This window comes from Notolepis coatsorum, assembly GCF_963971535.1.
Source record: "Notolepis coatsorum genome assembly, chromosome: 4".
In the NCBI taxonomy this organism is placed as follows: Eukaryota; Metazoa; Chordata; class Actinopteri; order Aulopiformes; family Paralepididae; genus Notolepis; species Notolepis coatsorum.
The window spans coordinates 43067204-43080329 of record NC_140168.1 but is presented as its reverse complement, the minus strand read 5'-3'; the positions used below and the strand labels follow the sequence as shown (position 1 = coordinate 43080329).

The 13126-nt window shown below is 41.7% G+C and overlaps 2 protein-coding genes across 3 annotated transcripts; one reads left to right on the top strand and one right to left on the bottom strand.

Moving 5' to 3' along the window:
- Positions 1-689: 689 nt before the first annotated feature.
- dnajc8 (DnaJ (Hsp40) homolog, subfamily C, member 8) lies at positions 690-8044 on the top strand. Its single transcript, XM_084312419.1, has 9 exons — positions 690-784; positions 3000-3101; positions 3759-3815; positions 3946-4012; positions 4556-4650; positions 4756-4827; positions 6272-6363; positions 6914-6989; positions 7537-8044. The coding sequence occupies exons 1-9, from the start codon at positions 713-715 to the stop codon at positions 7657-7659; spliced, it is 756 nt and encodes a 251-aa protein (XP_084168545.1). The 5' UTR covers positions 690-712; the 3' UTR covers positions 7660-8044.
- A 1400-nt stretch (positions 8045-9444) lies between these two features.
- Positions 9445-13070, bottom strand: LOC311227326 (uncharacterized protein). Of its 2 annotated transcripts, XM_084312931.1 has the most exons (6): positions 12959-13070; positions 12763-12840; positions 11707-12010; positions 11165-11611; positions 10882-10969; positions 9445-10758 (listed from the first exon to the last, which is right to left on the bottom strand). In XM_084312931.1, the coding sequence occupies exons 4-6, from the start codon at positions 11455-11457 to the stop codon at positions 10606-10608; spliced, it is 534 nt and encodes a 177-aa protein (XP_084169057.1). In that variant the 5' UTR covers positions 11458-11611; positions 11707-12010; positions 12763-12840; positions 12959-13070; the 3' UTR covers positions 9445-10605. The 2 variants fall into 2 exon arrangements, with proteins under 2 accessions (XP_084169057.1, XP_084169056.1); XM_084312930.1 differs by having other exon boundaries at positions 12763-12989.
- Between the last annotated feature and the right edge of the window lie 56 nt (positions 13071-13126).

Below are 13126 nucleotides of genomic sequence, written 5' to 3'. Positions count from 1 at the left end.
AAAAAATGCATCCCCCAGCTGTTTTGAGCTAGCATCATGCTAACTGTATAGACTCATGGTGTAGCTTACTAAAGCACTAAAACATGTGTGAACTGTTTTCAAAGTTGTCTATAATTGTTCAAACACAGCAATCAAAAAACCTTGATCATACAAATTTTACTTTGGAGGGCAAAAAACTGTTTTTTGAACTTAAATGTGCTTACCTCTCAAGCCAGGTGTCTCCCTTCTCTGCAGGTTGAGTGAAATGGATGCCTCTTCAAAAATATGTTGTCACATGACCAACTTCTTCTATGGTTTTCTAGATAACAGGGGTGGAACTAAATGCCCCTTGGCACTACTCACCCCACTCTCCCCTAATGATAGTTTGTTATCAGCGAGCCATATGCAGATTTTGCCTAGTTCCGAGCTGAGGGGTTTTTCAACCTGCAACTTGTTCTTGTCAGAGACCCTTGTCAGTTAACCCTTTCACGGCAGATTGATTGAACATTTTATTAACAGATTGCAGAATGGGTACAATACAGTACGGCTCAATGCAAGATGCAGACCAGAGAAAGACGTTTGTCTTGTTTACAACGCACAGTGCAGGTACAGGACCCTCCTATGTATGGGTTTGCGGCACTGCAGATATACCCTACTCGGTTCCACCAAAGAGGTTAGCTGAACAAAATCACGTGACGAAACATTGTGACGTCACAGGTAAACCTGGGTCAAGATGGCGGCCGCTAAAGGGGAGCCCTCCTCTCAGATATCGGCAGATGATGCATTTCAAAGCTTTTATACAGAGGTATGATCCGTCTTTACAAATATATCCAATATGCAGTTGCAGTTTGTCCTAATTTGAATGAATCGGGTTGATCGGCTATTGTCCTATGTCTCGTAGAGCCTTGCTGACACATGAGCATCGGCTAACGACATAGCTAGTAAGGCTAACGTTAGCACCGCAGTGCAAGGAGTAAGTGTGCCTAGCGTTAGCTTGCTAACGTTGTTGGCTAATGAATGAACCATAGCTACTTTCTAATTGCGGGTTTGTCCTAAACCAGATTAAGTAACTGTTCATCATTTGTTCATAATGAATACGTCTAACGTTAAATGTATATTTCACTTGTATTGTGATAAGTGAGCTAGCACCACCATTCTTCCCAGGTGCCAGGCTCCTCATTTACGTCCATTCATTCATATGGGAACCAAACTTTAGTATAATATCATACTTCTTAATTACAATCAAACTATACAGCATTATTTATCTGTAATGTTTTGTCAACGTTAACATCTGTCTTTCTGAGCCAATGTTGCCATTTTAAAATGATCAAAACTATATCACTTGGGGTGTTGTTTGACCGACTATTAGCCCCTTTCGTGACTGTGGTTTGGCCGAGTGTTCACGCCACCCCTTGTTGGCATCACAGTCACGAAAGGGGCTAACCGACTATCAACTTTTAGGAATCTTTCTTCCAACAAGACTGCACATAACCGTGGGTAACCACTCGCCAAACAGTTCATGCAAAGCAAAGATACACAGCACACAAACTTAAAACCAAATGTACCGGATCTGCTTTTATTTTTCATAGGTAATAAATCTGTAAAGACATGCCAAATGACAAAAACAAACGCATATCTTTGACTTAGAATTGTCTATTTCTGCAGTAGCTTGTTTATACTTCATAAGGTGGCCTCCCGGAAAAACAACAACAATACAGAGAGACTTCAGATCATTCGAAACTCTGCAGCTAGACTATTATTAACTAGAACCAAGAGGAGAGAGCACATTAGTCCAGTGTTTGCTACTTTGCACTGGCTTCCGGTAACATTTCAAATTTATTTTAAGGTCGTCCTCCTTGTATACAAAGCCCTAAATGGAACAGGACCAAGCTACATTACTAATGATCTTGTCAACTATGTGTCCGCAAGAACGTTATAATCATCTACTACTGGTTTATTGAAGGTTCCCAGCGACAGCCAAAAGAAAATCGGGGATGCAGCCTTTACTAATTACACACCAAAGCTATGGAACACTTTACCTATGGACATTAGGGAGGCTAGCTCACTAGTAAATATTTTCAAAAATCTCTTCACCCAAACATCGAAGAAAGACTGTCGGATTTTAAACTGTGTGGGTATCAAACGGAAGAAAGACTCAGGTTTTAAACTGTGTGACCATCTAAAACTAAACTAAACTGTGAGTCAATATTTGTTTAATCATATCTGGATATAATTTTTAATTGTTTTGATATTTCTTATGACATTTTTCTGCTTTATTGTGGATAGGACAGTTTTGGAAATTGAGGGAGAGAGATGGGTAGGACACTGCGGTTACGCTGAGCGTATATACGTGGTGTGCCTGACCGGGGTGCCCCATCTGGATTGCTTTTTCTTTATTCTCTGCATTGCTTTCATGCTAATTCCTTCTGTTTACTGCCGTGGAGCATACAATTCTTATATGAAAGGTGCTATACAAATACAGTTTATAATTATTATTATTTAGACATGGTCCCTAAAATGAATGGTGCCTGAGTGACACCTGGATGCAGTGTAGCCCCTTTCTGATGCACCGAGTGAATCCACAGTCCCTTGCTCCTCCATTGAAAAAATCCCATAATTAACTCTGAAGAACTGGTCCTTCAATGGAGGAGCAAGGGACTGTGGATTCACTCGGTGCATCACAGTCACGAAAGGGGCTAGATGGAGTGGTGTTGACAGCAGACGACCGGGACAGCAGTGGTCATTAGTTTACTTGTAGATGCACTTAGGTAGAGGTAAGACTGCTGAAACTTGACACGTTTTGCTAAAGTGAAATATCCCTTTAACAGCTCTAACGTTAGGTTAACTGCCATAACATTACTTGTATACCGACTACCGAGTATACTTGCTGTTTGGAAGAAAACAAATCAACTTCCTAATCCCGTCCTAGAATTATAATTCTAGTCATTGCAACAGTACTTAGAAGTTAATTGGAGGTAACTGATGGGAGATTGTTGTGATTATGTTTTCTCTTCAACCAGGTGAAGCAGATTGAGAAGCGTGACTCAGTGTTGACCTCCAAGCAGCAGATTGAGAGGCTGCTCAGACCAGGCTCATCCTACTTCAATCTCAACCCCTTTGAGGTAGCTGTAACTTTGTTGCTGATATGGTGTGGGCCACATAATGTAGCAAATGAAAAAAGTAGTAGAACGCGCTCACCTCACTTGACTCGACACTGGGTGCTGTAACCTGATACTATACATAAAAAATAGGGAAACAAGTCCAGGCACGCACTCCAGGGGCTCGATCCACAAAGAATGGATTGCACTGAGCAAGTGCACCCTTAACTTACAATTCATTATGAATTGAAAATGGGGAACCCTGATGTAAACAAGACGAAAGTCTTTCTCTGGTCTGCATCCCCAAAAGGGTCCCCCCTTTTTCAATTCATAATGAATTGTAAGTAAGGGTGCAACTTGCTCCGTGCAATCCATTCTTTGTGGATCTAGCCCCAGGGTTTTCAAATTTATTGGCAGCCTGAAATCATGACGTTTTGGTGAACACACCTTCTTCAGAAAATGGCTTGCAACGTCATGATTTCAGGCTGCCACATAATGTAGCACAACGCTGTTTTTTGTTGCCCCTCACATCAGTGTTTCCTACCACTGGAATAATTATACCAGTAGTCCAACCTTTTTTTGATTGAGTAAGAGGTTGGACATTCTGTCGCTATATCACCCATGCTGCTTGTGCGGGATAAATTTAACCTTCTCGGTTAAATGAATAATTTCTAATTTCAGGTTTTGCAAATTGACCCAGAGGCAACAGATGACGAGTTGAAGAAGAGGTTTCGGGCGGTAAGGAGAACATGTGCAGACACAGACAAACCATATCATGCCTCTTTATGAATGCATGTCACTACCGTGGAAATATGGATAATGCCATGACATTTACTTACGCCAGTCTTTGGTCTTCCTCTCCATTCAGTTATCAATCTTAGTCCACCCGGACAAAAACCAGGATGACCAACTGAGAGCACAGCAAGCCTTTGAAGGTACTAATGCTCATAGCTTGATATTTCCTAGATGTGAACAATTTGCCATGAATGAGAATCTCATACGACGATGTTGTGATGCAGAAATAGTTTGTATTTTATATGGCCATAATACTCACACCTCATAAGTGAGTTTTGATTAAGTGGGATAGTTGTAGTCACAGAGTCTGAATCGAAGGGACGGGCCTTTCCCAGTGCATCATGGTAAGTTCCTTCAGTGCACCTAAGACGGCTGCCATAGAATTTTGACAAGGTCTTGGAAATGCGCATCGTTTTATGTGGACAGTGCGTGAGACGGTCTCCCGTTTTGCCACAGTAACGCATCAATCTCGCCGCAACCAACGGCGATTTCCATGACAACATTAAAAAGACTCTGTGGCAGCCACCCTAGGCGACGGCGTACTGGGCCAAATGACCGCTCAAGAATTGAAGAGATCTGAATGGGAATGGCCATTCTATCAATCATCTGTTTCTATGGTTGTAGTTCTAGTATGTAGATAGTTGAGTCTCCCTCTCCAAAATATCCCCATGTTTTTTTTTTAGCTGTGGACAAGGCTTATAAGCTCCTACTGGATGGAGAGCAGAAGAAGCGAGCCGTAGATGTGATCCAGGCAGGCAGGGAGTATATTGAGCATATGGTGAGTGGTTGAATCCCACAGGTGCCCGTTACTCAGCCGTTGTGCTCATCTGATTAGTTGGGTTACAACATAAATGCCTCTTCCCGTTGTCCTTCACCGCAACAGATGAAAGAGAAGAAGAAACAGTTAAAGAAAGACGGGAAGCCGCAGTACGTGGAGGAGGATGACCCTGAAATGGTACGTCGGGACTATTTCATAACCAGTCATCTTTATCGTTTTTGGATCTATCCAGACCTGTATTGAAACTAGGGGCCACGATTATCACGATAATCGTACATTTTGTTTTGAATATCGGTATACATCCACGATACCTACTTGTGTACATGAAAGTACACGTAAAGTATGATAACAATGGAAGGAATTACCAGCACTCACAGAAAGTGTCCTTATAGTAACTTTATTGTATGGGCAGAAAAGACCAGACTGTGCTGTAAATACTGTAAAACGCAGAAGGCTGTGACCTGAAACACGTCCTTCCATTGTTAAAGAACTCATCTAGATCGTGCACCCAGTGAAGAGACTATTTGGAAAAGTTGAGTCGTGCTCCTTAATCTAAAAAGTGTGACATCAAACCAAAGCTGTCATTTTCATGATTTTTCCCCTCAAATATTTCAGATCTCATTTTGTGAAAAATCTGAGTTGATATGGTGTTATCATTGTTGTTATTACTTTAGACCAGGGGTTCCCAAACTTTTCAGGCCGGGGCCCAGAAAATAAGGCGTCAGAGCCGCGGCCCAATGCACATCGTCTGGCTTTTCTTTTTTTTTTTTTTGTCATGCGACCGATTTTTTAAGCCAAATATCACTTCAATACTATTAAGTTAGTTCAAGTTAGTTATTCATTTATATGTGCTATTTATGAGAGGGCTAACTTGTTGCAAAATAATAATGATAATAATAATAGCCTCATTAAAATACTATTGTTGCTTCGGTTGTTTTCAGCGTTTTATGTGCATAATCTGTTATTTAAGTAGATTTTTCGTTTTTGTTTATTTATTAAGTTAATATAAAACCATATAGTCACATTTTAGAATACTATAGAATAGAATTTTAGAATACAACTAGAAACACTGTCCTGGCTTGCTTCTAAGTTCAGTGGCCTGACAAAAAAAATAAATTTTTTTTTTTTTTTTTTTTTAATCATCTCGCGGCCCATCCGTGGCTGCTCGCGGCCCACCTTTGGGTCGCGACCCCGACTTTGGGAACCACTGCTTTAGACAATAGAAGTGTGTACCACGTCACAATATGATCCCATTGAAAGACGAATGATGTTATTAAAATAAATAAAATCTAACCCTGACTAACCTTACTGTCATGCACTTGTCCTAATAAACTAACCTACACTGTAGCACTCAACACTTGAACATTGTTACTCAGCTGATAGAGTTGTGCCCTTCCTGATGACTTGTCGTACAGAACCTGTAAGTCGCTTTGGATAAAAGCGTCAGCTAAATGACTAAATGTAAATGAACCCAGTTGAACTTGTCCCATGTCTGCATTCTTTGTTTTTCATAATTTTACATGATAATCAGAATGCATGCAATGTGGATTTACTTCAGTACACTTTGTCGCGGTCAAGTCTATGAAAGTTCTACCTGTGCCTCTTGCTTTTCTCCCCGTAGCACAGGCAAGCAGTGTACAAGCAGACCATGAAGCTGTTTGCAGAGCTGGAGATCAAGAGGAAGGAAAGGGAAGCGAAGGACATGCATGAAAGGTAAAGCTGGATGTTTATTTATTTATCCATTGGGTCGCAGTAAATGATCTAAGTTTAACTTCATCAGGAAGCTTCATCAAGTGTCAAATCAAGAGGGGAGGTACAGGCAGGAAAAAAAGAGAATAGTAATAATAACAGCAGTATATTCTATCAATAATAATAATATAGATGGTATATATAGTAATAATTGTATACATGGTATATATAGAAATAATAGAAGTGGTATATTCTATCAATAATAATAATGGTATATATAGTAATGATAGTATATAGTAATAGTATATGGTAATAGCACACTGTGCCAAAGTCTGCGTGTTTAGGAATCAGACAGTCCTAACAGTTCTCCAGCTATTAGTTCTCTAAGAAACTTGTGTATTTGTCATCCGTGGTCTCAATGTGGGTTTGCATCGCTCAGGTACTGTGCAGGAAGTAGATTTGGTTTGCATAGCATCCAATAGTCGCAAATGCAAGATCTGAATAGTCATCACTATGAAAATAACAAATGGAATATTTTCATATACATTCATCATTTCCCACTCCACCTCCGCAGGAAAAGGGCGAGAGAGGAAGAGATCGAGACTGCAGAGAAAGCAAAGCGAGAGAGAGAATGGCAGAAAAACTTTGAGGTATGTTCCAGAAACATATATGCATGTGATTGTTTTGAGACTGATAGGATTTCTGCTGCGACAATGTTATTTCCACGGCATAAGACACTTCAATCAATATTTGTGAACATGAGCTACTCTTCCCCCAAAGCCAGAAACCAGAAAAGTAAGAATCAAACTTGTGATGTCATCAAGTATCAAGTGTGGAGCTGCTCCATAAACAATGAATGGGAGACAGATTTTGTGGACCCACAGAATATATATTTATTTTTTATCCAAATTAGCTTTATTCTATAGTAACAGTCTCAGTTCCGAAACAGTTCATGTTCCTATGAACTCGGAACATTCCCATGGGTGCTCTGTGCTATAAAATCTCTCAAATTTGTTCAGCTTCAGACGTTATACTTGATGACATCACACGTTTGAGTTTTAGCACTCTAGTTTTGGGTTCTGGGAGAGTTGCTCATTCTCACTAATATTTCTGTATGGTCTCAGACCAGAGGAATAACATGTCAATTCTGAAAATGGGCGCAGTTCCTTTTTAAAAGTCCCCCTTCCCCCCCCCCAGGAAACGAGGGATGGGCGCGTGGACAGTTGGAGGAGCTTCCAGAGCAAAGGCAAGGCTAAGAAGGAGAAGAAGAACAGGTCGTTCCTGAAGCCCCCAAAAGTTAAAATGGAGCAGAGAGAGTGATGCGCCAGAAGGGGATCTCGGGGCCCCTCCCACCACCACCAATATTTTACCTCTCTATACTGTGTATACCCCGCCCCTCCACCACGGTCTAGTCAGCTGGTGTCATTAGTCTTTACAGAACTGGCAAACTTATTTGTCAGAAGACTGTGTCCCCATGCCAAATGTAAGTTTGTGCTTGTTTTTTTTTTCTTTTCTTCTAATGTACATATTTGTGACCTGGAACATCATTGAGAGCATGACGACACACGGCCCCACTCGATAGAAGAAAAAGTGTTGTTGAACAGAAATGGTGTATCTTCCATTCATGTAACTAACACCTTTTTAGTTTGTCATCTTGTGTTTTTTTTTGTTTTTTACAAAATAAAGCTTGTTCATAACAAGCGTATTCTGTTGTGGTCTACCGAGCTGTGTCAAACTTGCATACAAGCTGAAGATTCAACAACTGCACAGCTAAATACAAGAGGAAATGATAACACTAAAATGTATATTTGAATGTGCTTCCACTGGGTAGAGAAAGGTGGATTTCTACATTTGCCTATGATCCTGCAGGATCATTTTCTACTTTAGGCCTTCAAAATATTATTGATGGGTCTTAAAAATTTATTCGATTAGTAAGTTACTTTTATGTTGCATTAATTATGTTTAATGTGTAAACCAGGTTGGGAAATAAGCAGTACAGTAACAGTATTCAGTCCGTCCCCCAACAATGCATATGGAATTACTTTTCATAGTAATTTTCCTGTATGGCCGTGAAATGGGTATTCAATTATATTCAAAGCGGTCTTAAGTCTTAAATATAACTTGTTGAAACCTGCAGGAACCCTGTATGGAATTTGTTCTGTACGAGAACAAATGTTGCACGCTTCTGGGAGAAGCACATCAGTTCTGTTATCTCTTAATGCACCGCAGAACATCCTCACATTAAACCGGGATGGAAACATGGATGGGAAGTGGAGACGGATCACATGAGCAAGATTTGCTAAATCTACAGCACGTTTCTCTACTGGCAGCTTTACATCATATTGTGCAGTTTAAAAAAATAAACCTTCATTAATTTACATATAAATTGGAAAGGTATGAGCAGGATGGTAGTAATTGCAATTTGTCCTTTGACGTCACCTCACTATACCATGCCATACAATCCCTGCAGGTCAATGACAACGAAATATATCAACAGGTTTCCCACAGCAGTAGTATTACATTCTGCCTGTAGTAGGTATTGGGGTTTGTGTCTAGATACCAATTTAGTATCATTTAGTACTGCCAATAAAAACATTTTCTTTAAGTTGGTTTGTTCTTGCGTAGACCAAATTCTCCCCCAAAGGTGCTATGGAATTCTATAAAATTTGTGACAAGCTTAAAAGGACACACCAACATTATGGGAAATGCACTCACCATCTTCTCCGGAGTAAGACAAAATGGATAGAATGGCCTATTTCCCCTCTGCGTTCAGTAGAAAGCTATCCGGCTGCAAGATAGCCTAGCTTAGCACAAACGAAAGACCACTAGCTTAAAATACAGGGAGAAGTGTTTTTGGCCAACAGCTAGGCTAGCTGGTCCATATCCACTTCCATCCATTAATGCTAAGCAAGGTTAGCTTGCAACTAGATGGCTTTCTACTGAACGTACACAGAGGAAATTGGTATCTATTTTCTTGTACGACTGGAAAAGATGATGCGTTTCCGATGTCGGCATGTTGCTTTAATGACATGGAGCTTGTTTGATGCACTGGATGGGTGAAATAATTTTAAGTAACAAAGTGAAACATGTTTTAGTACAGTTTTACTACACATTACACTTTAAGAATACAATATTCTTCATTTGGCAGACACAAATAGATGTACAAATCATGCAAAAATGTATACCACATACAAGCTGCAAAACAAATCTAAATATACCAGTACTGAAAACTATAAAATACATAAATAGTATGTGATGTCAATAAATTCAAGTATCAAATCATGTCAAGGAATCAAGAACAAGTGTGACTGATCGTATGTTACTCCTGCGTTGTTAGTTTTTCCGATGCCCCGAGGGAGTTTCGAACCCGGGTCGGCCACACTGCGGGCAACAGCATAGACCGCTATACCAAGAGGTGAATTCACTTCTTGGTAACGTGTCTGTCTTTTTAAGGGGAAGTGAGTTCAACTCGCAGTACCACTTACTGCCACAGTCACTTCACAACACACATCCATCGTGACTGTCGATATTACTCACGGACCTCCATTACACTCACCTCCCTAAACTCACGCCACCTCAGGACATCCGAGTCATACGGCACCAGTGTGACCGATCATATGTTACTCCTCTGCGTTGTGTTAAATTTCGATGCCCCAAGGGAGTTTCAAACATGGGTCGGCCGCACCGTAGGCGACAGCATAGACCGCTATACCAAGAGGTGAATTCACTGCTTGGTCTAAGGGGAAGTGAGTTTAACCGCTTAGTGCCACAGTCACTTCACAACACATGTCCATCGTGACTGTGGATATTACTCACGGACCTCCGTTACACAAGCAAATCCTTCCTACAAGTAAAAAGTGTCTTTTTCCATGTCTAGGGAGAAGACTAGGCATTTCACTACCGAACTACAGAATGTTAACCTTTCACTACCATACTACAGACGGTTAACCCTTTGTAGTGTGGTAGTGAAAGGGTTAACCCTTTGTAGTGCGGTAGTGGAAGGTCAACCCTTTGTAGTGTGTAGTGAAAGGTCAACCCTTTGTAGTGTGGTAGTGGAAGGTCAACCCTTTGTAGTGTGGTAGTGGAAGGTCAACCTTTTGTAGTGTGGTAGTGAAAGGGTTAAAGCACACCTTTTCAACCCTTCTTTATCTCTGCACCACACGGTGAATCACCACATCATTGAGTCCTTCCTCCTACAAGTCCCAATGTTCTTGTGTCCCTTTGCAGGTGAATCTGAAGAATGTGATGTTTCCAGCGTCTCAGTTCTCACATGACTTTGCATGGATCTCCCCCCACGGCAGAGGTCAGAGAGATGGGAGAGGCTTGAGTGCCTCTCGTCAGCCCGTCCAGACTGAGGCCCTGGAATGCTCCGAAAAAGGAATCGTCTTTCCCAGCTGGCTTCTTGGCAACAGGAGCTTGCTGCGTGGGATGGGACAGGGACACATGAATGAATGAATGAAGCATTGACAAGCATAACGATAAAATTATTGTTTAATATAATTAGATTTGTGCCTGATTGATGGTCTTATTTCTGGCTCTTACCCTTGGGAGGCAGTGCTGGCTGCGGAAGTGAGTCTTTCGGACGGCCCTTTGAGCGCTCTTCTTGGCAAACTTGGCCTGTTGCCGTTTCCTATCACACACAAACACAAACAAAAACATTAGGCGCTGTACACGCACTCCACAGCACATGTTCAAGCAGCTTACGATAAGGTGGATGCTTATACATACTAGAACAAAGATTATCAAACAAGCTACTGGGTAAACGTGTCAGCTTAATATCTGGGTTGTAATGGTTAACAAACCCTCTTCAGCCACTCCACCGTACCTTTCTTTCTGCAGATCGGCCTGGTACACGCGGAGCCAGGAGTCTGGGACTTTCGGGGTGACACAAGGAACGCTCCTCCTCCGCTCAATGCTCTTCCTACGAACAAAGCTGTTCCTACAGACAACGCTGTTCCTACGGACAACGCTGTTCCTACGGGAGACGCTGTTCCTACGGGAGACGCTGTTCCTACGGGCAGACTGGCTCTTCTTGGCACCTCTCTTTTTGTTGTTGGTTCCCGTCATGCAGCTGGTGAACTGCTTGATAGGAGCACTCAAGGACTTCATGGAATCCATCTCCAAAGTTGTTGATGTGTATATCAACTGGTCCAACTGTATGTCCGATAAGACCTATCTTTCACAATGCACAGGGTTACGCATCGATTCCTTTACTACATTCCGAGCCGAGCAAAAGGGTAGTTCACGGATGGAAACATTCGATGGGCCAAATCTGCAAAGACAAGGATTAATGTCAACTTTGAATATTCCTGAAGTATAAATCAACCCCATAGCATCAATCACAGCACACTATTTCTTGCAACACACCCGAAGACTGATGCAAACTGCTGTCTCCAAGGTCAGTCGCTTGTAGCCTTGTTGTCTCCAAGGTCAGTTGCTTGTAGCCCTGTTGTCTCCAAGGTCAGTTGCTTGTAGCCTACCATTCCTTGCGAAGCACAGCTTCCATCGCTTAAGGTACTCCAGCTTGTGTACTTGTGTGCTCCTCTGTCACGTCTTCTCTTATGAGGACGTAGTGGTCGACTCCACCCTCTCCTCTGGCAGATTAGCTGACGACTTAGTCCTCACTCATCTCATTATCAGCCATGGGGGTCAAACTGAGATGCAAAGAAACCTGTAGCAAGAAAACAGACATTGTTCACAGTGTACAGTTTGGGGTTAACCTTGAATATATAGGAGTGCAAATAATCTATTGCATAGTTGAAGTAAATACTTTCATGTAACGCAAAATAAACAGCTGATGAGAATGCAACCCGTTGGAGAGGAACACAGATGGATGAGAGGTGTGAGCGTTTTCCCTTCGTGACACAGAAAATAGTTATTTTTCTTCATTTTTTAAAGGAGGAAGGCTGCTCCATTGACTGGGAGAGAGGGTCTGATCTATTCAGTGCTCAACGTCACCAGTCCATTTGTCCCGATGTCCTGGCCTGGGTGACTGAGATGCTGCTGTTGATTGCCATAGTATAATATATATAGTAATAATAAATACAATTGCATTTAAATAATCTTAAATCTTAATAAAGGAAGAATCTTTAATGCCCTCAAACGACGACGTCTAGGTAAAAGAGAACCCCTTGGTATTGCACTTTGTTTACACGTTTTGTTTTTAGTCTGATGTGTGGGCTAGTTAAGTGGGGATAGGGGGGGGGGGTTGCTATTGCTGGCCACACTTCAGGTTCTGCAGACATTCACAGTATAATAAAGTACTATAAATAAATATATATTATTACTACTTTTTCCTAGAGGTAGCTGTTTGACTGCACAACAGATTCTACCATTAACATTTCTTTGATCAATACAAAATCCTTTTGACTATATGAGCACCACCAGCATCTGAAATTGCATACTGTAAATCTGCATACTGACATTACTGAAGTGGACACTCATATGCAGAATCCTCAGCTGGCTGAATAGCTACGACACATCTCTGTGTGCTCCAGTTTTCTGAGGAGCAGATAGAATGGGGGAGAGAGAGAGAACAGTGAGGCAAGTGGAGAAACGAGAGGCAGAGACGCATTACCGACAGATGGAGGAAGCCCCATGTGAGCGGACACAGATGCACCTGTCGGGGAGGTAATCCTCCAGTCTTTACGTCCCTCGCTGCCACGCCTCTGCACTGGCTTTTCTCCGAGTCAGGAGTCAACGGTCAGGAAGAAACTCAACAGAGCAAACTGGAGGGAAGGTCATCATAGAAACAGAGACAGAATGCATACAGTTCAGATGACTCCTG